Source organism: Macrobrachium rosenbergii, chromosome 16, assembly GCF_040412425.1.
Source record: "Macrobrachium rosenbergii isolate ZJJX-2024 chromosome 16, ASM4041242v1, whole genome shotgun sequence".
Lineage (NCBI taxonomy): Eukaryota > Metazoa > Arthropoda > Malacostraca > Decapoda > Palaemonidae > Macrobrachium > Macrobrachium rosenbergii.
In genome coordinates this window covers 61,851,508-61,877,148 of record NC_089756.1, presented here as the reverse complement: position 1 = coordinate 61,877,148, position 25,641 = coordinate 61,851,508, and the positions used below count along the sequence as shown (strand labels likewise).

Here is a 25,641-nt window from a genome sequence, read left to right as displayed (position 1 = left end):
TTACCCCCTTACCTGCTTGCAGATCCAGGTCAACATTCATTGGCTCGAGGTCCAGATTAAGAGCCGCAACATCGTCGGCGACAACTCCGCATGCAGCGACTTCTTCCTGGGAGGGCTGCGTCATTTCCCGGATCCCAGCGATCAAGGGGGCGGCTACCTTGTCCGCAACTGAAGCTGAGATCCAGGCGCCGGGGAAGAGAACGTTACAGACGTCCTTAGACAAAACGTAGGGTTTTCCTGCACCGACGTTCCTCCCGAAGCCGCTGACCCAGGTCTTGAGGGTCGACAACGAAGAGTCCCGAGAGCTGCAGTCAATCTGGAAGGGGGAGAAAGTCAGGTGACTGAGCCTCCTAAAAGGGGAATATGTTATAATTATCCATAAGAGACAAAACTGAAGGTGAACATGAATCGGAAGGGAAAACTAACTTACCGACTCATCCAGAACCTGCTCGTAGAGGGCGTAGCACACCTCACAACCATCAGGGTGCCAGACGATCAGGTCCCCTACGTGGACAGCACACCCGGAGTGGGACCTGCACACTTCATGCCCGCTGGCTTGATGCAGCACAGCGGTGCACCCCTGCTCCAGACAACGCACCATCTGTAAGTTGACCCGTATATGAGTATGCTGATAGGGCTGCCGGAGTGGAATGCCGGAGCAGTGTCTTAGTATAATAGTTATCCAGGTAGGTCCCGCCGGAGCTTACCGGGAGTATAAGGGGCCTACTGGAACATGCAAGATCAACTACCTAGAGGGACCACCGGAGTTAATCCAGAGCAACAGGAAGGTCCCAAAAGGCCAGTTAATCTACAAGGTAATAAATAAATGTGTATATATAAACAATTATCCAGATAGGTCCCACCGGAGCGTACCGGGAGGTTAAGGGGCCTACTGGAACATGTAAGATAACCTAAAGGGACCACCGGAGTTAATCCGGAGCGACGGGAAGGTCCCAAAAGGGTAGTATATAAACATAATATAATATATATAAAATGAATATAATATGTATGCATCTAGGGAAAGGTCAACTATAAAAGTGGATATCTCTGCTTGGAGCCGGGGGAGTCCTGTACTCCAATACGGTGACGGCGGAGGAGGTGTAGTGAGCACCGTCCGACCAAACACCGTACCCACTGGAGTGGAAGGCGACAAGAACGTCCGACTACCTAGCAGAGAAATCACAAAGATAGCTAGTCGGCGGAGAGTAGATACTGAGAAACTATAGGTGTTCTAAATGAATAGAACGAATATAAATGTCATAGCGTGTGAACAACGGAAGACAGTCAGGTGGGAAACTCTAACTGGCAACATGAACACAAATCCCCGAGATATTGTTCTGGGAGAACGACACTCAGTTGGGAAAAAGCACGTACTGACACTAGCGGGGAAGGAGGGGGGGGGGGATGGTATAGGCCATGAGCGAGGGATCCAAGGTAGCGACCAGGGGGTGAGTAAGCACTCTCCGGGCACCATGAGATCCATCCTTCTCCCTACGATCGGACGAACATGTACGAACGATACTGAGAGAGGAGAGGATGGGGAACTCTCAAAGGCCAAAAAGCAAAGAAAGGAATGGGAAACAGGGGTGTGGGAGCACCCCCGGTCCCCAACTGAGGTCTCGATTGGGTGTGACCGGGTAAGGTCGGAACCCGTTAGCGAGAGAACAGACCAATCAATGCAAAGGAAGGGGATATAAAGCTATGGCAAAAGGAACAGGATAAACTCTTGGGCCTTGGTAAGTTAACATAATATATGAAAGCGAACCAAGGGTGGGAGAGGGAAGGTGGGGGGGGGGAGGAAGGAGTAATGGGGTAGGAGAGGGGGTAAACATGAAGATGGAGAATAACCCGAAGATGTGGTTCGGATGAAGGTAGGCTACGCGAGAAACCCTCGCTATTCCAGCTTAACCTTTTTTAGGACTCTAGAGCCTAAACGGAAAGGCCGAAACAGGGAGAGGGAGAAGCACAAGCCCGACTTCTCTAACCAAACGCCACACAAAGGGAAGCTCCAACAATGAACCCTCCTACACACCAAACCTTCCCTCCCTAGCAAGGGAAGAGACCGCCATAGCTACAACCTAGGCTAACCTAACACAGCCAGTGACTGAGGGAGGAAGCCCAGGGGGAAAAGGTATCTACTCAACTAGCCTAAAGTTAACCTATCCTAGGCAATGAAATAACAATGATTTAACTAATCATAAAAACATATGTAGAAGGGAAGACCAAACCCAACGCGATATGAGCGCGGAGGGAAAATGGCCGACCTTCCAGACAAAAACTAAAGGATATAATCCGAAAATATCAAAGACATCCGTGCGCTAGGCTTAAAATAAGCTTGATAAGCATAACTGTACCATCTCAAATAATATATCCAAGCACTGGAGGAAGTGAGGGTCCAAAATATAACGCATATAATGATTGATAAAGAGCGGATAGGCCCGAGGGGGAAAACTCTTAGCCTAAACGACAAGGACCCTAACTTCCCCAGAGAAGGATAAAAAACAATAATATAAAAACCTAATTGAATATAGAATAAGCAAAAGGGCACAACATAAGAAAATGAAGGGGAGCGAAGCCCCAACATAATTCCCGCACCGAGACTGAAGGTCACATGAGGTCAGGAGAAGGTGGATGAGACGGGCGTATAAATCCCCCTAATTATTAAATTAGAGGGAAATAAGGAGCCTCAACCGCCTAAAATAAAAAACAGAGATGGTACTCAACTTAGGTGAAGAAGAATCCAGGGAGGATGCCATAGTAAACCAATCAAAGGAAACACAAAGAAGCGCACACACGAACAGAACAACAGCGGATGCGTGCTAAAAGTGGAATGAGGATGACGCCGGTTTGTTTACAGTCCGCGAGTGGTGCGGGGGTTTGTAACGGCACCTCACTCGGTGGGACTTTTGACATTGGGAATGTTTACAGGGCGGAGGCCTGTGATTGTGACAATCTCACCCTTTCTCATACACGACTCCATTTCATGGAGCTCGCACCGGGGGTAGTAACTCCGGCTTAGCTTTTTAGCTTTTCTCTGGTATATTTAGCAATAGCTTTACCTAGAAATAAGTGCTGAAAGGTTATTTCACCGGGTGACACAGGTCGGAAAACCCAGAAATAATAATAATAATAATAATAATAATAATAATAATAATACAGTAATATCAGTAATAATGAAGTTGACGATGATAACCTTCCATCATCATAATGTTTAATCATTAAAACGGCTGGCCTACATTACGTGCAGGCACGAGTTTGTCTGTACACTTAGAAACATATTCTTGGCCTGCATCGTGCAGTAACTTAACATTATTTTTTTTTCCATGACGTTTCATTCCTTGTCCTTTTTCTTCCTCTTGGCCGTTGCACGACATCAAAGTGATCACTTTCACTATCAGAGGAAGACAAAATGGCGCTAAATAAGGGATAATAAAAAAAAAACAAATCACAACACTACGGACATTCAATTTCGCCGCAAAAATCACTAGACTGGGAATCTAAATAATAGCAGAGATGTAAACTGCGCGGTGACTGGCCGACACTTACGAGCCCCTTATGCGGGAAAATGCTGATTGGCCTAGAACTGAATACCAGTTTAGTGACGCGCGCTCTCACTGGCTCACTCTGAGCTGCTGCACATGCAACCTTCTGGTTTTAACTGAGCTCTTATGAGGCTGTAAGCTCCACACGACATCACGTTCATTCATATAGCTAAAATCGATAATTCCTACTGTTCCAGTAGGGATTTCGACCTTACAGAAACGGCTGAATAGCATAGAAATGCCACGAATAGACAGAGGAAACTTTGCCACATCTACTGGTATGCCTAACTCCAAATCGGTGGGGGTGGCGTTTACAACCTTCTGGTTCTGAGGCCCTCAATTGTCATGCCATTCAGACTAACTGCTATGAACTAATTTGTTTGACTAACCCAAACTGCTGTTTTGTATAGCTTGGGGTAATGATTCTAGTTTAATCTATGTTAAGCTAAGAATAGAGGATTTCTCAGACGGTTCTTGCTTAACCTATTCTAGGCTTATTTACAACTTAAAAGATATAAACTTTACAGAAAATAATTCTCTTATCTGTTTTTCTGTTTTACGTGCCCGAGACTACCTTTTCATCTGATATTCGGCCAACACTGTTTTAGGCTAATAATAGGATATTCCTTATAAGGAGGTTCCTACTTAACCCTTAAACGCCGAGCCTCTATTTACAAAAGTGTCTGCCGTATGCCAGTGGCGTTCGGGAGTTAGCGCCGAAGCGGAAAAAAAGTTTTTTTTAAAAAATCACAGCACACTTATTTTTTATGATTAAGAGTTCATTTTTGGCTCCTTTTTTGTCATTGCCTGAAGTTTAGTATGCAACCATCAGAAATGAAAAAAAATATCATTATCATATATAAATATTGAAATATATGACAGCGCAAAAAAAAATTTTCATATATAATTTTATACAAATCGCACTGTGAGCAAAACGGTTAAAGCTAACGGATTATTTTTTTTATTTGTATTGTACACTAAATTGCGATGATTTTGGTATATAACAAATTGTAAAACGATCAAAGCAACACAGAGAAAATATTATCACAATATGATGCATGAATCCGTAACGCGCGGATGTAAAAAAAATGTTTTTTTCAAAAAATTCACCATAAATCGAAATATTGTGCTAGAGACTTCCCGTTTGTTGAAAAATGAAGCTAATTAATTGAATATTACTAGACTGTAAGTGTTTTAGCTTACAATTGCATTTTTCGACCATTTCGGTCGAGTTAAAGTTGACCGAAGGTTGAATTTTTCTATTTATCGTAATTTATATGAAAATATTTCAAAACTGATAAAAGCTACAACCACGAGTTATTTTCTGTTGTATTCTACATGAAATTGCACACATTTTCATATATAAAACTTTATGTAACGACTAATATAAAACAGTGCAAACATTACGACAACGTAACGAATGAATTTCTGAGATGTTCGGCCTAGTTACCGCGCGGACGTAAGGAAAATGTTTTTTTCAGAAATTCACCATAAATCGAAATATTGTGCTAGAGACTTCCAATTTATTGCAAAGTAAAGGTAAATGATTGAATATTACTAGAATGTAAGAGTTTTAGCTTACAATTGCGTTTTTCGACCATTTCGGTCGAGTTAAAGTTGACCGAAGGTTGAAATTTTGGCAGTTATCGTGATTTATGTGAAAATATTTCAAAACTGATAAAAGCTACAACCATGAATTATTTTCTGTTGTATTCTACATGAAATTGCGCACATTTTCATATATAAAAGTTTATGTAACGACTAATGAAAAACGATGCAAACATTACGACAACGTGACGAAAGAATTTCTGAGATGTTCGGCCGAGTTACCGCGTGCAGACGTAAGGAAAAAGGTTTTTTTTTTCAGAAATTCACCATAAATCGAAATATTGTGCTAGAGACTTCCAGTTTGTTGCAAAATGAAGGTACATGATTGAATATTACTAGAATGTAAGAGTTTTAGCTTATATTTGTATTTTTTTACCATTTTGGTCGAGTTAAAGTTGACCGAAGGTTGAAATTTTGGCAGTTATCGTGATTTATATGAAAATATTTCAAAACTGATAAAAGCTACAACCATGAGTTATTTTCTGTTGTATTCTACATGAAATTGCGCACATTTCCATATATAAAACTTTATGTAACGACTAATATAAAACAGTGCAAACATTACGACAACGTGATTTAAAGAATTTCTGGCATGGACGTAAGGAAAAAAGTTTTTTCAAAAATTCATCATAAATCGAAATATTGTGCTAGAGACTTCCAATTTGTTGCAAAATGAAGTACATGATTGAATATTACTAAAATGTAAGAGTTTTAGCTTACAATTGCGTTTTTTGACCATTTCGGTCGAGTCAAAGTTGACCGAAGGTGGAAATTTTGGCAGTTATCGAGATTTATATGAAAATATTTCCAAACTGATAAAAGCTACAACCATGGGTTGTATTTTGTTGAATTTTACATGAAACTGCGCACATTTTCATATATAACACTTTACGTAACGGCTAATATAAAACAGTGTAAAAATTACGACAAAATGACAAAAGAATTTCTGAAATTTTCGGCAGAGTTACTGAGCGGACGTAAGGAAAAAGTTTTTTCAAAAATTCACCATAAATCGAAATATTGTGCTAGAGACTTCCAATTTGTTGCAAAATGAAGGTAAATGATTGAATATTACTAGAATGTAAGAGTTTTAGCTTACAATTGCGTTTTTCGACCATTTCAGTCGAGTCAAAGTTGACCGAAGGTTGAAATTTTTTGTAGTCGACGTACAGTACGTCCACTTGGCACCCAACAGACAATTTTAGTCGACGTATGATACATCCAGTAGGCGTTTAAGGGTTAAGTAACCCCTTAAATAAATTCCCAGGGAATTAAACCCATCATCAAACTACATTCCAAAGATTAAATTCACAATTAGCAACCCCTTACAGTTAAATTCCCAATCAAATGGGAAAAAAAAAGTGCTGTTTACGTACACAGCTGATTACTCTTTAGTCAGTCAAAAAGGGGTCAAGTTCACTTCTTCCAAGGCCAAGCTATAAAAGGCCATAAAAAAAAACACGGGAAAACGCCTCTCAGGCACAGAGAGAGAGAGAGAGAGAGAGAGAGAGAGAGAGAGAGAGAGGTCGTCTCCCACCCCCTACAAGCAGCAACACCCCCTCCCTACTATCCCCTCAATCCTCATCGAAGGCCTGATGACGCCTACAGAAAAAATGTTTAACACCATATCTCGAGGCTCGCTCTGTCTCCAAGGGCAAAACCTGCTGGGTCCAAACGGAAAGTGTCATTCAAGCAAACGCAAGTGCTCTACATACATACACACATCCACATTTTACCAACATGCACATACGTGTGTGATTACAAAAACCAAGAAGTGCATACCCACTTGCGCAAAAACGTTTTTGCATCCCGCAACTCATAAATATCAAATAGAACACTACCCAATTATAAAAGTTCCCAAAAATAATGCAACAACAACATATCACCCTTAAAACCCACATGCCAATGCGTACAGCAGATTGCTATAAAAAAAAGGAAGATACAATATACGTATAATACATTCAGCGCTTCATAGGCGTGGCAAAGCAAGCAAGACGCTCCGCCCAAACTCATGATGCAATTACTACGTCACCATGGTAATGACGTAACACAATCGTTGCAACCGAAACATTAGTTACAACACAACAACAAAAAAAACATACAGTTGTCCCTATCACCAGTTACAACACAACGAAAAGGACAATTTCACATTAACGTAACAACTAAAAAGATAACACTCACATTAGCCATGCGCGAATTTCCATCAAGCGAAGAGAGAGAGAGGGACGAAAAATACTCGCGCGTCTTCACACGTTTTAACACACACTAGCGATCATAATATCGCAATTACTGCCCAATATACCCATCGATATATCACTGTTTTATACCCTACCCAAAGCACTCTTCAAGAATACTAGCTTGCAAGAGACGCTCGCCCCCAGCAACATCTGACGCTGCTGACTCCCACAAAATCCTATCCTGAGATGCCAACGCTAAATTATGTCTCTTCGGAAGCGTATACATGCCTAATTATTCAATTATCCAACTATCTAACACCTTCTAACTGCCCTAACTACCTTATACGCTGCCACCAAAAATCTGTAAAGGCCAATCCTGAGCCTATACTTGATTTAAGTCTCCGTTCTGTGAACAAAGGTTGGTATCTCGCTTTTCCGAGATATTTGAGTGATAGCATGTAACGTGAGCTGACATCATAAGTTATACCTTTCCCTAACTAAATTCTAAGGACTACTGGAATGAGATACTAAGTACAAAACTAAACCTTTATTGACAAAATAACAACAAAAATAACATCTTAAAAATTACGAAGGATGAAAACGAGTGATTCATCATAACTACCAAAAATTCTTCTAAGGAAATAAGGTCCAAAATCATAAACACCCAATTACTTAAGGAATTACAGGAAATAACTCATCTGTCCTTTAAATCATAAACAGGTCAATTAATAGAATCAGGTCATCTCAAAATGTCATACCACTCCCTTCCTTGAAGAGGAACGTGAAGGAAGGAGAGAGGAAATACCTGTGAAAGAACAAACGTTATATTTAAAAACCTGATTCACAAAATACAAATGCATAACCACAAGATTTCACTGCCACAGGGGTAACGGCTGTGTTCATAGTTCTGAAAGTAAAGTCTAAAATGTTTATGAGTTATACTCACTTCACAAAATCCTCTGGGACAGTCTCCATGTGAATTTTCACAGATCACGTTCAAATATACAAATAACGGATCGCAAATGCCCAATCATTCAACGATCCCTCCCATTATATTCATTATGCAATGCACAAATGAACACACTCTTCGTGACATCATTCAAGGTCAAAGTACGGCAAGACACGCCTCTGTACTTCAAGGCGTCACGAAGTACACGTACACACACGTACATTACTTGAATACTTTCTTCAAAACCGGATTTTATAACCGGTTCAGCTGATGGACGTTTTAAAGTTGAAACCGCATTTTCTGTGCCAGTGTCCTGTCACCGAGGAGGTCTGCGACTTCCTGTGGTATGCGAATGGTTCAGCATTTTCCTATCTGCTGTGTATAGTCAAAATGGACCCTGTGAATAGCTGACCCAACTTTTCAAAGGTCACCTTCGCGAGCAATTACATATGCACTACTGGGCTTATTGTTCTTTCTTAGCCTAGTATAGGGTATTAGCTAATCGACTTTTATAGATCACACTTAAATATACAGGCTATATAAACTTAGCAACTTGCTAATAAGTAAACACAGTTAGGCATAACTCTGAACCTGTAAGTCTCTTTCCCTATCCAGAACCCTAGGAAGGGGCGAAAGGGAGAGGCAATAGGGACGTGCCAGTATGCGTCTCTCAGATGTATAGAAACTGTCCAATTCCCTTTTGGAATGACTGAACATACTTGGGCAACGGTAGTCATCCGAAACTTTTGGCAAACAATGTACTTGTTCAATGTTGATAGGTCAAGGATCACTCTTTGTTCGGAGGAATCCTTTTTGGGAACACCGAAGAGACATGCATGGTGGCGAATATACACGTTTCTCTATGGCACCTTTTAATAGGGCCTTCTGCACGAAATCTTCCAGAGAAGGGTTTGATGCTTGAAAGAACCCCTTTAAAGGCGGGGGAGGATAGGACCATTTCCACACCAGCCCATTGAGAACAATGCTGTGTCCCCAAGAGAAGACTTTCATTCCTTGTGGTGTCTTTGGAGTCGACCTCTGACCAAACAATTCCTACTGATATCCCCCCCTCTTCCTCTACCTTTTCCTTAGATGGGCATTCCAGGCATTGCTTTTCCTTTTCCTCTGTAAGCTGGTTTTTGGACCTTATGAAAAGGATGTCCTTGCTGATGTGATTGTTGCTGTCCTTTTGAAGGGGGTTGTCCCTTCTGGCTACCTACCTGTTTATGAGGAAAAGTTTTGGCAGTGACTGCAGGCTTATATGATTTTTGATCAAAGCGAGACTTTTTTAGAATTGGGTAAAGGGAAATTTTGGGTTTTTTGTTTCCTGAATTCCCCTTTTCCCAGAAGAGCGTACTGTACACTGTACAATTTTGTTAGTCGTGCTTGCTCATTGACTTGTGTTCCCACAGAATCCTCAAACAGGTCCCTACAGAAGGGATTAGACTGTAATAAAGCAGTTACATTAGGAAGTGACTTGTTGGGCCTTCCAATGTTTCCATTCGCACTTTTAAGCGCCAGTCTAAAAAGTCATAGAGTGTTTCCCATAGGGTTCTCATAAGACTTTCAGCCACAGCAGCAAAAAGTGTCCTGGAATCCTCTGGAAGCCTTTTGGTGGCAGCTTCTAGCAAGGTGGAAGAGGTTAAGATACTAAGGAGAAGAGTCCTAGGACGGAATTCTGATGAAGCTGTCCCATCTGAGATTCTTCTCATAGGGGTCCCAAATTGCTGAGTAGCAACATCCAAGGGGAGCTTTTTCCTTTCAAAAGGGAGTTGAAGTGTTGCCCACTCCTTGGTGGAATTTTTCGAAACCGGGAGGACTGTGACAAATGGTTTTAGTTCTGCCACTGATTCCCATTTTCTAGCTACTACATAACTCAGGAAGTCTGCTTTCACATGGTTAATTATTTTAAAGGTGAAGGGACAGAAGGCTGGAGGTACTTGGTGAGCAAGTTGGGTTTTATTCATAATGGGAGTATAGATCCACCTACCGTTGATCTGGTAAAGGGCGTCATCAACAGCTTTTAATGCTGTATTCCCACATAAAAGAACTGTTTCCTTTTGAGGTTTCTCCATGTCTGGCAAAGGTGGTATCAAGCGCCATTCTGTATTAGGGAATGCTGCCCTGTCTCTAAACTCCACATGTACAACTTAAATGATGGTTTTTCTCTCATTAATTAGATACTTACCATCAGGAGAGAAAATACACATTGAAGCGTCTCACCACGGATTATCAGTATCATCAGGGGATGGAGAATGTTGGGGCCCCTGTTATGTTCTGACCTGAAGCTTTATAATTAACCTTGGCTCTTGTTTCGTCAGAGTTTGTTTCCACTCTCCCTTTTCGATTGCAGGATGCAGTACTTTTACACTTTGGAGTGTACATCACTGACTTGATTCCTTTAATTTCCTGTTTGGAATCATGCAATATGTCCATTATATATTGCCTTTCTGTGGCAAGGGCATCCTTGATATTAATCATAATTTCCTTACAGAACTGATCAAAAGCTGCAAACTGTGTATCCCTTTTGGGGGAGCTTGCATAATCTGACTGAGCATCCACAGCTGAACTGTGACTACCTGTAGTCCAGGGGGCAGAGGTCCTGGGTGAGTTGCTATATGCTTCTGAAAATGTAGTCATTTCACCTGGGGTTAATTGAATCCTTGTATCCCTTTTAGGGAAAGGATCCTGATCAGCTTCTGAAAGTTGCATGGGGGATTGAATTCCTTCTGGAAAGTTTCTCCCCCGGTAAGCTGAAGGTAGTGTCCCTGATCCTTCTGGGTTCAGCAAGGTTATTTCGGTATCAATATCAACTTCATCTAAATGATAATCACCCCCATGAGGAACTTCCTTCATTTTCTTCGCAGGGTTTACCTGGGAAGTACTGGGGACAGATGTTACTGGGTTTTGGCCCAAATATGGATCATCTGAGAATGGGTTAAATATATGCTGCCAGAGTTCTGCCGGAAAGATAATATCTCCCCCTTCCTCCCCCTTGCTGAACCCTGGGACCCATCACGACAGCCTGAAATGAGCTGTCTCGTCCTTAAAACTTGCTGCCAAGAGCACACTGCAAATTTCACACATATCTGGCGACCAAGCAAATCTGTCCTGTTTTTTGCAAGGACTATGCTCATGGCAGGTGGAATGGGCTCTACCCACTGGCAAAAAGCGAACCAAGCAATTTGCTACGGAACACCTGAGCTAAGGGTCATGCATAATGGTGGCCCTGTAGTGAAAGAACCAAGTTGTTATTAAAAACTAATTAGTATAAATTGTTTTTTAAAAAAGGACACCTTTGTAAAACCCTGTGCCGTTAGTATATTACATCTTACAGGTTAATTTGGTTACTATGCGTAAATGTAATACCTTTTATGAAATATCCAAGTTAACTTAAACCATTTTAGGTTTAGGTTGACTCTGACAGTATATAGGGCTGCATTACTTAAACTGTTAGTCCTTTTGCAATGGCTATGTGAAATTTTAATTCTAAATTGTCATGCCATAAGGACTAACCTTCTATAAACTAATTTGTTTAATAACTAACCCAAGCTACTGTTTTAAATGGCTTAGGTTAATCCTTCTAGTATAATCTACTTTAATCTAAGCATAGAAGATCTCTTAGAAGATTCTCACTTAACCTGTTCTAGGTCGTTTCTTATTCTAGGTTTAATTAAAAACCTAAGGATATAAGCTACACCAAAAATTAATCCTCTTATAATCTGGTTTTTTGTTTTATGTAGCCGAGACTACCTTTTTGTCTGATACTCAGCCCCACTGTTTCTAAATTAAGTAGGAACATTCCCTTAAGGAATTTCCACTTAATCTAGTTAGGCTATTGCCTCTTCTAGGTTTATATCACCTGTAAGGGTATATAGGCTTTGTAAGACCTTACTCACGTTATTGACCCTAGAATACTGTTTATTGTTCTTTCTTAGCCTAGTATAGGGTATTAGCTAATCCAGACTTTTATAGATCACACTTAAATATACAGGCTATATAAACTTAGCAACTTGCTAATAAGTAAACACAGTTAGGCTAATATTTTTGTCTAGCTCAGGCTGACAACCTCCCCTGTTTGTATCCAATCCTAGGTTATTTTGTCTATTATATAATATAGTAACCCAATAATGTACACTCTTATAGCCAGGTTATCACTTACTCTAAGGTAGGATACTGCCTAATCTGGACTAATTATTTCACAAGGGAATGGTTACATAAAACACTATTGCCTTAGTATGTAGCATTAAGGCTAGGCTACCATCTCATCTGGCACAGGTTTTTATTTTCATCTAGTTCTAGATTACTGTCTAGGAAAGTGAATGTCCAATAAAGGGATTTTGACAAAGGAAAAATCTATTTCTGGGGGAAGACCTGTGTCACCCAGTGAAATTGGTTCCAATTAGCACATTTCTGGTTTAAGACTGCTATATATACCAGAGAAAAAAGCTATATAGGATGCTGGAGTTACTACCTCCAGTTCGAACATCTCATACAGATGTCGGTATATACCAGGGGTGAGTTATTACGCTTCCACAGGCCTTCGTCCAATAGACTTCTCAATTCTCAAAGACCCAAATTGGATGAGCCGTTACAAACTTGTAACTCGGAATACTCACCCGACCGCCAAGTAGGCGTCATCACGAGACTGACACGTCATTCCAAATTTAGCCCCTACCAAGCTGAGTATTTCACCCAGGAGGGAAAAAACGAGGGGTGGGTCACTGGGTGACACAGGTCTTCCCCCAGAAATAGATTTTTCCTTTGTCAAAATCCCTTTTCTGGGTCGACCTGTGTCAGCCAGTGAAATAGTAACAGAGAATTAACTAAGAGAGCTTGGTGGGACGCCTCAGAGAGTACACAAACGGAGCTAAAATAAAACATTTAAAGAAAACTTCACTGTGTTTTAATACAGACAATTCAAACATTATCACAAAAATAGGATTCAGAGGCATACAGGTAAAAAATTTCATAAATACACAGTAAAATTTTGAGGTACTAAGATAAAAATTTTTGAATACTAGGTATTAATCCAACTAGTATACTTAAGGCTAATAAAATAAATGACAATGAGGCATTGTAGAAATAAATGGGCTAGGCTAAAGGGCAGAACTGACCCAATGGAAGACGTAGGGCAAGCAGGTGAGACAGGGGTCAGGGATTAAATTCATATAAACTAAACTTGAGTTGGACCAGGGGGGACCACACCACCCACTGCAACTGTGGAAAATTTAAGGGCCTCTAAAGACTTAAGATAGTGGCGTTTAAATACTTTTGGTGATTTCCAACCCGTATATTTCTTAAGTTCATCAAAATTCATATAATGAAAAAGTTAGTGGAAGTGGCCACCGCACTAACATCATGGACCTTAGGTACTGATTCGGATTTGCTTGCTTAATGAAATAAAGAATTTGCTGTCTGATGGCTCTGAGTGAGATATTGCCCCCCTTCCCTAACAAAGTTTTTTTGAAGTTCTATTAGAGGTCCTATCTAAGTAAGCCCTTAAAGTATTGACTGGGCAAAGAGATAAATCTTGTGGAAGGGGACAATCTTCCAAGGAGACCACCTATTCTGTGGTCTTCGTTCTTTGCTAAAAAATAGGATCTGGGGATAACAGAACTTCACCTGATGGGAGGAAATCAACATGATTAGATTCTCTTGAAAGAGCAGACAGTTCAGAAATTCTAGCCCCTGAGGCTACTCGGATATGAACATGAAAGATTATCAGTGTCTGATGCCAACCTAAGAACATCATTTAAGTACCAGGAGACCGTGTGTGGACGGGTTGACCCTTCTCGAATAATGACCTAAAGAAAGAGATTGCTAGGTTCGTGGTCATCTCATGAGCATTTGATTCTCTCAGAAACAAGGCTAATTTCTTAACTGCCGAGTCATACTGCCTGAGGGTAGATTCTCTTTTATCCGACTCAATAAATAATATATTAAGAGGGTCAATTTTGGCGTCTTTTAAGCGCAATGATTTCATGAAATCCATAAAGTTAGGGCACTGAGAATTCTTGAGGAAGCTGACACAATCTGAGTTTGTACTATCTGTTTTAACTGTGGGTTGGGGATAGGTCTGGGAGTGAGCTTCAACTCTAGAAGTAAGGGAAACCAACTGCTTTTGGGCCAGTTGGGTGCCACCAGTGCTACTCGGCCTCTGAATGATCTCAGTTTGTGCAAAACTTTCATCAGCAAATTTACCGGGGGAAACAGATAGACCCTTTGCCACCTGTTCCAATCGATTGGCATTGCATCTGTGGCATAAGCCAGAGGATCCAGAATGGGAGCAACGTAACAGGGAAGCTTGTGGTTGCTCTCTGTGGCAAACAGGTCTACCTGGAGACCCGGTACCTGAAGACAAATCCAAGCGAACGACTTCTTGTCTAGAGACCACTCCAACTCCAGAGGGGTTGTCCTGGAAAGTGAGTCTGCAATGACATTCCGGACACCAGCCAGATGGGTGGCTGACAGATGCAAACAATGTTTCCTTGCTAGGGAGAAAATCGCGGTCATCACTTGATTGATATGACCTGACTTGGAGCCTCCTCTGTTCAGGCAGTGTACTATAACTGCATTGTCTAGTACCAACCTGATGTGAATCTGTCTGGCCGGGCGAAGTTTCTTTAGCGTTAGGAACACCGCCATGGCTTCTAGGATGTTTATGTGGAACTGGCGGAACACTGTCGACCACGTTCCTTGGACTTTTCCGTGTTGGGAGTATCCCCCAACCGCTCAGGAGGCGTCTGTATGTACCACGAGAGATGGAGGGGGAAATTGAGAGGCACTGATCTTGACAAGCTCTTGATTGTCGACCAAGGGCTAAGTCTTTTCCTCAAGATCTGGGGATCAGAGAAAGTTTGTCTCTGCTCCGCCTGTTGGCTCGTTTCCGCCAAACCCTGTTTATGTCTTTCAGTTTGGTTTTCAGCAGCAAGTCTGTCACCGAAGCAAACTGAAGAGAGCCGAGTATCCTCTCCTGAGTACGCCGGGAGGCATGCTTGTTTCTGAGGAACTGTCTGGTAGCTTTGGCTATTTCTTTTCTCTTGGCTGGTGGCAAAGACAGTTTGTGAGTGCTGAGGTCCCAATGAATCCATAGCCACTGGAATTGAGAGCTGCTGGGACTAAGCATGATTTCTTCCTGTTTATTTGGAAACCGAGGTATTCCAAAAAATTGATAACTATATTGGTTGCTCTTTGACACTCTTTGGCACTGGGTGCCCAAATGATCCAATTGTCCAGATACGCAGCCAACATGATCCCTTGGGACCGCAGCTCTTGAACGACTGTCTCTGCCAGTTTGGTAAAAATTTGGTGCGATGTTGAGCCCGAATGGCATGACCCTGAAGGAGTAGGCTTGTTTTCCTAGTCTGAATCCCAGGTAAGGGGAGAAGTTTCTCGCAATAGGGACGTGATAATAAGCGTCTGTAAGATCTATAGAGGTGGTGACGGCTCCACGAGGAAGTAGGGTCCGTACCTGTGAGATTGTAAGCATGCGGAATTTGTCGCATTGAATGAATGAATTGAGGCAGGACAGGTCCAGAATTACTCTCTGCTTGTCTGAGTCATTCTTCAGAACACTGAACAGACGGCCTTGAAATTTCAAGTGCCTGACTTTCCTTATTGCATCCTTCTGCAGGAGTTCTTCTGCAAAGTCCTGTAAGTCCTGGGATGGGTGTTGAAGGAACCTGATTGGTGGGGGAGGTCCCCTGCACCAGCTCCAACCCAGTCCTTTCGAGACTATGCTGTGGGCTCATAGGCTGAAGGCCCAACGGTACCTGAAGAGGTACAATCTCCCTCCTACCTGGGGTGTCTCATTGATTAGGGGAAGGTCTGCTACCTTTGGTCCCGTGGCCTCCCCTTCCTCGTGAGAGGGGCATGGATGGTGCTCTACCTCTGTAGGCAGCTCTAGCCCTGCTTCCTCTTGCAAATCTGTTATAGCCTCGAAATGTCCCCGAGCTTTCAAATGAAGCATTGAAAGCTGGGGACGTCACGAAAGTTGGTGTAGCGGAAGCATGTTGACTCGGCTGCACCAAAACGAACTGCTGTTGGGGTTGCGCCTTAGATGTGGAGGGCTGCCCGACCTGAGAAACCGGGACAGCCTGAAGCACAGTCGGGGCTTGAGGTCTCTTAAAGCCCTGGAACCTCCTAAACCTCTTCCTTTTAGGTTGAGGCCCGGAGGTCTTGGAAAATTTCCTCTTAAAAGGAAGGCCCCAATGAGAACGAAGACTTTGGTTGGCTCTAGTAGTTTCAACCATAACTGCATTGACCTCATCCTCCGGAAAGAGATTAGGTCCCCAGATAGAACTTTTTATTAGCCTATTAGGTTCATGTCTGATAGTGGTCTCCGTAAAGATGTGTTTTCTGCAATTTTGTCTGGCTACAACAAAGTCGTAAAGATCTGACTGGAAGGAAGCCAGAAAGGACTTCGTAACCACCTGAAACAAGGGCTCGTCATGATAGGCTAGAGCTGTTACTTCAGACATAGTGACTGCATGCAGGGAACAACCTAACCTGCACCTGGTTTCAAATTCTGTTTTCAGCAAAGCTTCCGGAATTCGAGGAAGATGCTCACTGAACAAGGCGGAGGCACACTCAGGATCAAGCTTCCCTACTGTAAAAGTCGCCGGAGCTCCCAACCGACACTCTGAGTCTCCGGGAAAAAGGAAAGAGGTGGATTCCGTTTCCCGGAGCTGAGGCATAGGCTTGCCATCCAAACCCGCTTGGAGAGTCAACTCCGCAATTTTAGTAGTGCAAGGAGTCGGAATGGCATCGCCAGTAGAGAACATCGTGAAAGACCCTTTAAAAGGAGTGAGCTTAGTGTTTTCGCACTCCCAACTAGTGAGAGCGCGCAACAGAGTAGATTGAGCCTGATCCTTTGGGAAGATAACCGTCTCCTTAGGGACCTTGTCAGACCTAACCCAGGCTTCTTCCTTTAGCCTGGCGAAACCTGGATAGGGGGGAACTAAGTCGGGCGGGAAGAACTCCAGTTCCTCCAAGCGACGGGTGCCTAAACCTTCGATGGTCAAGGTGTCATTATGTAAGGGAGCATGTAAAGCCAGATGCCATGGGTTCCCTTTATCGAAGGGAGGTAGTCTGGAGGCATCCGGGACAACATGGGACTGGGGCGTTGCTCCGGACTGGATGAACCCAGAAATCAGACTTTCTTGGGCTTCCACTTTCTCCGTCAAAGATTGCATAGACTCTTCGGAAGACTTCAGGCTTGAAGCAATATCAGCAAGCTTAGCGTCAACTTTAGAGTCGATCTTCTCCATCAAGCGATTTAAGAAGGTCTCAGAATCAAAGTCAGGCAAAGACTTAGCCTTCGAAATTCTGGATCTCGACCCCTTATGAGGGGGAGCAGCCTTAATTATTGGTGATACCGGTTTGGGAACCGGAGATGACAGAGAGGGAAACCTTTGAGATTTAGAAGGTTTTGAAGAATCTTTCTTTTTCTGTGTTTTAACCTTGGGCCTGACAGATTGAGATCTGTCCCCAAGGTTGGCTGGATTCGGGAAACCCTGGAAAGAAGAGGATGAAGAAGAAGGTGAATTAAGAGATGGAACACACACACCAACCCCGCCTGTCTCACTTACCACCCTACCTTCAACCTGATGGACGTCAACTTCGACAATCATGGGTTCTGAATGTAAATTAATAGCCGCCACCTCTTCCGCTACTTCTCCGCACAGGGCGTCGTCTTGGGAGGATTGAGTATCCAGCCGAATCTTTTCAATGATCGGCGCAGCTAAGTCCTTTGGTAAGGTTGGGGCGGAAACCGGGCACCAGGGTAAAGGAGATTACAAATCTCCTCTGAAAGGATGTACGGTTTACCGGCTGCCACATTCCTCCCGAATCCGTCGACCCAGGACTTCAAAGACGACAGTGCAGCGGAGCAGATTACAGGTTTAGCCTGGAAGAGAAGGCGGAGTTAATAAAAAATCCCTCCTGAAAGGAAGAGCTATAAGAGGTAATATAATCGAAAGAGGCTACAATTTAGTCGACTCTCGACACTTACCGATTCATCGGACGCCAGTCCGTAAAGGGCGTAACAAATCTCGCACCCTTCTGGGTGCCAAACGATTCCATCTCCAACATGAACCGCACAGCAGAGTGCGAGCGGCACACTTCGTGACCGAACGATTGATAGAGAATGGCTGAGCACCCAGGTTCTTCACAACGTACCATCTGTAAGTAGGAAGATGGTAAATGAGTACCATAGGAGTAGGCGCCGCCAGAATAAGACCGGCGGCGAGAGGGATTGTTAATAACGTAAAATTAATACAAGGCAAAAAAAGGGGACGAATGTTTTTAAAATCATAAATAAGCGGAAACGTTATAATATTCCGCCGTAGGGGTATGTAATGCTCCGCCGCCAGTCACTGATTTCGTTGTATATACATTATGGGAACGGAGTCCCCATGGCGGAGGGTGAAAGGAAATACCTCTCCAACAACCGCGGTTAAAATCACCGTAGTGATAAAACAACGAAAAACAGGACTAGACCGGCGGAGATGAAAATAATAAAAACCCCGAATGTTATCATGCATACGCGGGACAATGTTCGACACACAAGCTGCCAACCGGATAGACATTGGAAGCAAGTTTACGAAGCACCGCCCGGATGAAAAAGAGAGGGGGTAGTGATAGAAACCTGGCGGAACAACGACTGGTCGAGTGGACAGCACTCTCCAGACGCTGAATATACCACCCAGGGGAGGGGGGAAACCGAACAACGATGAGTGGCTAACCCCCCTATACAGGGGGAAACGCACAGGTGACGTCACTAATCATATGACGAAAACTGAACTGCATACACGAGAGAGAAAGAGACCGTAGCCTACACTCCAACACCCAAGCTTTGGACTAGACAGGGGGCCAGTGGGGTACGCCACTGTAATGGGGAGAGAAGGACCAAGGTCCTAGCTCAGCCAGATAAGACTAGAACAAGCAGGGAGGGAGGAAAGTGAGGATTCCTCATGCTACAGGCACTCGTAAACAAGGCAAACCTAACCTCCCAAGCCTAATGGCTGAACGGGATACAAAGGTAGCCTAACACCATGTAAGAGAACAGCACGTCTAGCCTAAGGCTAAAAAACTATATCTAAGATAACAATTCGATAAAAACATTCGAAAAAGGACAACATATAAAACACATATATAAAAGCATAAACAAATTGGCGAAAAGACAAGCCAAAACAGGCCGAAGCATCGGGCATAAGGTTATCGTGTGTATCCCAAGATGGCCGCCAGAACGCCAAAACAAATGCCAAACTTAATCTAAAAATATAAAAGTCATCCTGCCTTGTAGAAAATAGCTAACATCATAAATAAATACTTCACACCAAGGAGAACATATTAAAGACTGGAGGGGAAGAGAACTGATAAAAGGGACCCAAATTCTACTGTCAGAAAATGGGAGACCCACAGCCTAAATGATAATGGATAGGCAAAAACACAATCTCGTCCCCAACCAGCACTCGATGCAAAGTAAAATACATTTTCTCCACACAGACTCCAAATTATATGGAGACAACAAAAACAAGGAGAAAAACAAACAAAATAATATAAAAATGTTGAGATTGAAGATCAAAATGTAAGAGGCAAACATGGAGCATACGCTGCATATGGGGCAGCGCTGCAAAACACTTAAAACGAAAAATCGTAAGATAAAAACAAATTAAATTGCCTCTAAGACCAACAATCCAACCAGAATTAGTACTCAACTTAGATGGTGATAAAACCTCGGTGGAAGACATGATGAGCTGCCAAAAAGAAATTACGATCGCACACAGAACAGAACGCGGTGTAAACACGATCGCTGCTAAAATTGGAATGACGTGTCAGTCTCGTGATGACGCCTACTTGGCGGTCGGGTGAGTATTCCGAGTTACAAGTTTGTAACGGCTCATCCAATTTGGGTCTTTGAGAATTGAGAAGTCTATTGGACGAAGGCCTGTGGAAGCATAATAGCTCACCCCCGGTATATACCGACATCTGTATGAGATGTTCGAACTGGAGGTAGGAACTCCAGCATCCTACATAGCTTTTTTCTCTGGTATATATAGCAGTCTTAAACCTAGAAATGTGCTAATTGGAACCAATTTCACTGGCTGACACAGGTCGACCCAGAAATGGGATGTTTTGTAAAAGTTTAACACTTGAACTAATATAGCTACTGCCTAGTCCTGAATTATTTTAGATCATACACAAGTATAGAGGCTATATAAAGGGAAAAATTTGTTTCCTGTTTATCAAATTCTAGGATCCTTGGTGTAAACTAGGCTGTTGCCTAGGTCCATAAAAGAATATGTCTTAAAAGGTTCTTACTTACCCTAAATTGGGTTACTACCTTAATCCAGGTTATTTAAATCACCTTTAGGATACATAATCGTAGGATATTATAGAGGGATGAATAAATTTGTTTTTATTTAGCATTTCCCAACGTTTTGTAAGAGAGAGAGAGAGAGAGAGAGAGAGAGAGAGAGAGAGAGAGAGAGAGAGAGAGAGAGAGAGAGAGAGAGAGAGTAATGGTCGTTGGTGAGTGCTTCGGTTGTTGGAAGAGGGATGAGGTCGTTAATTTGTTTACGGCGCTGTCTGTCTGTGGAATATGTGAAGGATTTTTCGGTTTTGGAGTGAGTCTTGAGTCAGAGCTAGTGCTAGTCAGTCGTTTGGTCTTGGACAGTTTTTTGTGTGCTTTTTGAGAGTTGTTGGTTTTTCTTGTTAGTGTACTGTTCTTGTTGTGTATATAGTTCTATCTTCTTTTTTTTGTTTCCTTGTTTTGTTTGTGTGGTTTTGGGTGCTGTGTTGGCGACCGTGGACGCCTTACTCCATCTTCCAGCAACCGAGGATCAGGGTGAGTGTTGTGTACTGTTTTTTTTTGTGGTTTTAAATTCCGCCACATAATATTTGGCGCCCAACGTGGGGCAGCTGGTATTGCAGCTGCAATTGAGATTGGTGGTTGGTAGTGTGACTGAAGAGAAGGATGGAAGAGGAACTGGTGAGGTTGAGAGAGGAGAATACGTGGTTGAGGGGTGAGAATGAGAGATTGAGGAGTCAGTTGGAGGAGATGGGGGGAATGCTAAGAAGTGCAAAAGAAGAAATGAAAGGGGAGATGAAAGAGTCAGAAGAGAGAATGGAAGACAGGATGGTAGAGAGGATGGATAAAAAGTTGGAGGGAATGATGAGGGAATGATGAAAAGTGTGGAAGAAATGGTGAAAGGTATGTTCAAGGGTGTTTTTGGAGAAGGGGCTGTTGGAGGCAGGTCCTCTGGAACGTGTGAAGGGGCAAGAGAGAAAGAAAAGGAGGAAGAAGTGAATGGAAGCGTGAGTGATGAAAGTGATGGGGAAATAGGAAGTAAGAAACGAGAGAATGGAAGGCAGGGTAAGGAAAAGGGGAATGAAAAGCAAGGGAAGGAACAGAGGGAAAGTAAGGATAAGTCAGGGGAAGAAAAAGGGAAGAAGGGAAAGGGAAAGGAAACTGGTAAGAAGGGTAAGGAAGTGGGAAAGGCAGGAAAGGAGGGAGAGGGTGAAGGCAGTAGTGATAGTGAGGTGGATGGGAGTTTGAGCAAATGTTGCGTGATTGGGGCATAGAACATGTGTACTCTACGCCGTATATGCCCAGTGCGAATGGATTGGCGGAACGAACAGTGAGAACGTTGACAGAGATATTACGTATGATGAGTGAATGTGATAATGATCGGGATGTAAACGTTGGGCGAGCGTTGTGGGTATACAACGCCACTGTGCATAAGGGTATTGGTATGTCTCCGTGTAAATATGTGTTAAATTTTGAAAAGATAGTGAGACCGAGATTGGGTCTATCTGAGAATGATAGGGAGGTATGGAAGAAGGTGCATGAAAGGTTTGAAAGTTAAAAGGTAGGCGAGAAAGTGTTGAAAGAAGTAATCGAGAAAGGGTGGTTGAATATAAATAAAGTGCGTGAAAAATTTGAGGGTCCGTATGAAGTGTTGGAAGTTGGTCCCAGTGGGCTTAGTTATGTTGTAGGGGAAGTATGTGTAGATGGTAGTGTGAGAGAAATGCGAGCGCATCACAACCAATTGCGTAGATGGAAGGATGTACCGGAATATGTGAGAGAGAATGGGGTGTATAAATGGTTGAAATTGAATGTGGGTGAACCAAGTATGCATGAGAGCTTGTGTATGGAGGATCAGCAATTTGTTTTGATAGAGTATGGTAAAAACGTAAGAAAGGGAAGAACGTAAGTAAACTGAATGGTCGTAAGTTGTGTGATAGGGTGTGAGTGCCAAAGTGGAAATGAGTGATAAAGCGTGTAATACGGATGAATGGGATGGTATGGATAGAACGTATAGCATATGCGGGTTTGATATAACTGAGTTGACTGAACGTAGGGGTTAGTGAACGTTGGAGGTGAGCGAAAGTGTAAGAGTAAGAGAGCGTAGCAGTAATATACGAGTGATTGAAAGCATGAATGAATCGTTGCAAGAATTGGAAAGGTCAATGAGCGAATGGGATGGGTTAGTTGAAGAATTGGGGAGGTATTTGGGAACGAGTTAGAGGGTATAGATGAGATTGTGGATGAAATTGAGAGTGGTAATAGTGAAGAAGATAGCGTGAATCTGAGAGAGAATGGAGGAGAAGATGTGAGTTTGAATGTTGCTAGAAGAGAGAATGATTCTGAGAGAATGATTGCGTGTCGCGAACGCGATCTAGAGGACCTGCTAGTGAGCATCCGTGGGTGTTGCGTAAGGCGATTTGAAAGAGGTGTGAAAGGTGTTGGTTGGGAAATGCTAAAAGGGGGGAGAAATATAGAGGGATGAATAAATTTGTTTTTATTTAGCATTTCCCAACGTTTTGTAAGAGAGAGAGAGAGAGAGAGAGAGAGAGAGAGAGAGAGAGAGAGAGAGAGAGAGAGAGTGTGTAATGGTCGTTGGTGAGTGCTTCGGTTGTTGGAAGAGGGATGAGGTCGTTAGTTTGTTTACGGCGCTGTCTGTCTGTGGAATATGTGAAGGATTTTTCGGTTTTGGAGTGAGTCTTGAGTCAGAGCTAGTGCTAGTCAGTCGTTTGGTCTTGGACAGTTTTTTGTGTGCTTTTGAGAGTTGTTGGTTTTTCTTGTTAGTGTACTGTTCTTGTTGTGTATATAGTTCTATCTTCTTTTTTTTTTTGTTTCCTTGTTTTGTTTGCGTGGTTTTGGGTGCTGTGTTGGCGACCGTGGACGCCTTACTCCATCTTCCAGCAACCGAGGATCAGGGTGAGTGTTGTGTACTGTTTTTTGTGTTTTTTAAATTCCGCCACAATATAGGCTACGGACAACATCTACTATATTTACATTATCCACACTGAATTTGTTAGGCTACCGTCTCATGTAGGCTACCGCCTAGGCTATTGTGGACATCGTTATCTGAAAGGATTATCTAAATTAATAATAAACTGTGGAACATTTCTTTACTTACACATATTAAATTGAATGATCAAAAACTAAAATGTTTTAGGCTTTCGCAAATAAGAGAGATCATGAGAGAGAACCAGCCACGTACTCTGAAAATAAAGTCCGGTTTCCGGGATTCCGCACACAAAAAAACATTCATTACACAGTTAAAACTAAAATTTTTAAAACTCGAGCTTAAAAATAAGCACTTAACTTTCGCGTTTGGATGTTTCCATAATTCTTGCTGGTTTCCACTCTTCTGAAAACAGTAAGGAGCAATGAAGCTTCGTGCGCGTAACCTGCGCTAGCAGAGGGAATGGAGCTGGTCTTTTGCCTGCCCTGGTAGTAAACAAGATGGCAGATGCACATGTGCAATAGTCACTTCTTGCATTTTTGACGTAAGAAAAACTGGGTTCAGCTTCGCTGAAGATAAGGGAAAATGCCCTCTTATCTTTGAGTCCATTACACTCTATCACGTGTCATAGTGTTTTCATTACAACACAATACCCATACCCCCTTCCCCTTCCTCTTCCCCCATCCACCTTTCCCCTTCCCTTTGTGACTAATATGGTAACAATACAAGACCCGGCTAGAAAAATATTTCTTTGATACTAGTCTAGTCACCATGAAGCGCTAGCTCTTCATTGGATGAGTCGGTAGAGCTGCGGACTGTCACTCGATGGGCCGGAGTTCAATTCCCCGGCTGGCTGATGAAGAGTTAGAGGAATTTATTTCTGGTGATAGAAATTCATTTCTCGCTATAATGTGGTTTGGATTCCACAATAAGCTGTAGGTCCCGTTGCTAAGTAACCAATTGGTTCTTAGCCGCGTAAAATAAGTCTAATCCTTTGGGCCTGCCCTAGGAGAGCTGTTAATCAGCTCAGTGGTCTGGTAAAACCAAGGTATACTTAACTTAACCATGAAGCGCTGGCACACCATGGGGGTTAACTCCTTGAGGACGACACAGCGACTATGCTATCAAAAAAAAAATTTTAAAAGCTAGATTTTTTATTTAAAAAATAAAAAAAACATTTAGAAAGCTAAATTTTTTATTTAAAAATTCATCAAAAATAAATCATAGTCAAAATATCAATCCTGAATATATTTAATCAATATTTAATAATATACGTAATACCACGTAGCCACGTAGGAACTCATATGTTGAAATTTAATAATTTTGGTGTCCTTGTTTTAATGTTTCAAGCCTTCCATTAATTTCTTTGTTTTTTTTTACGTGTAGTCCCTTTCACCTAAAAATTGTGCAGTCAACTTAGTTCTTTGCAAAGCTTCCTCCTGCTGAATGCCTCTTAAAAACCGCCATAAGTTAAGGGTGCAGGAATCATAGGGTCTGAATTGCTCGATGTCATCCCTCCAGCCTGTTTGTTGTTCTTGGTAAATCCTCTGCCGTCCTTTGTTCAACACTCCAAATTACTGGAAAAAATAAAGGCTCCTTTCTTCTTCTTCCTGTTCTTTGGGAACTTCCAATGTATAATTCTTCCATTTCTTGCCCCATTTGAAGATCCTCCGGTGTTTCCAGCCCTTCTTCAAATGCTTGGGTTATTTTATTTGGGGGTAGGAATGCTAATGCAGCAAGCAATTACAATAAAGGCAAGAGTTATAGCAAAGTCCAGCACTCTTTGCAGTTAAGCCCTGCCCACTGCTTACGTCATGACCATCCCTTACAGCTAATTGGTTGGCAATAGTTTCGAAAAGTTGGTTAATCTGTGGCTCTTTTCATGTTCATTAATATTGCAATGGTTGTTGTACCGAACTAAAATACGTTTAGCTGATTATCAAAAGTAAACGTTATTTTATCCCCTGAAATAAAATCGTAATACGCATCTCAATAAAGATGGTAAAAAAAAAGGAAAATATAAACAAAGTCAGGAGTGTTCCGCGGTGCTGCAGTGTTGTGTTTCGTAAATGAGGTTCACCTGAGTACGGAGGTGACACGGGCAA

General features: G+C 42.4%; 1 protein-coding gene across 4 annotated transcripts in view; it reads right to left on the bottom strand.

The window, feature by feature from the left end:
- The window catches only part of mRpS24 (mitochondrial ribosomal protein S24), a 162,500-nt gene that overhangs the window by 56,839 nt on the left and 80,020 nt on the right, over window positions 1-25,641 (bottom strand). Inside the window, exon 4 of one of the 4 annotated variants that reach the window (XM_067119207.1) lies at window positions 24,508-24,657. The exons of the other annotated variants lie outside the window; for them this stretch is intronic. Coding sequence (XP_066975308.1) covers window positions 24,523-24,657 — 135 coding nt within the window. The 3' untranslated portion in view covers window positions 24,508-24,522. Of the gene's footprint in view, window positions 1-24,507; window positions 24,658-25,641 lie in introns of those variants that run through there. 4 annotated transcript variants of the gene reach the window in all.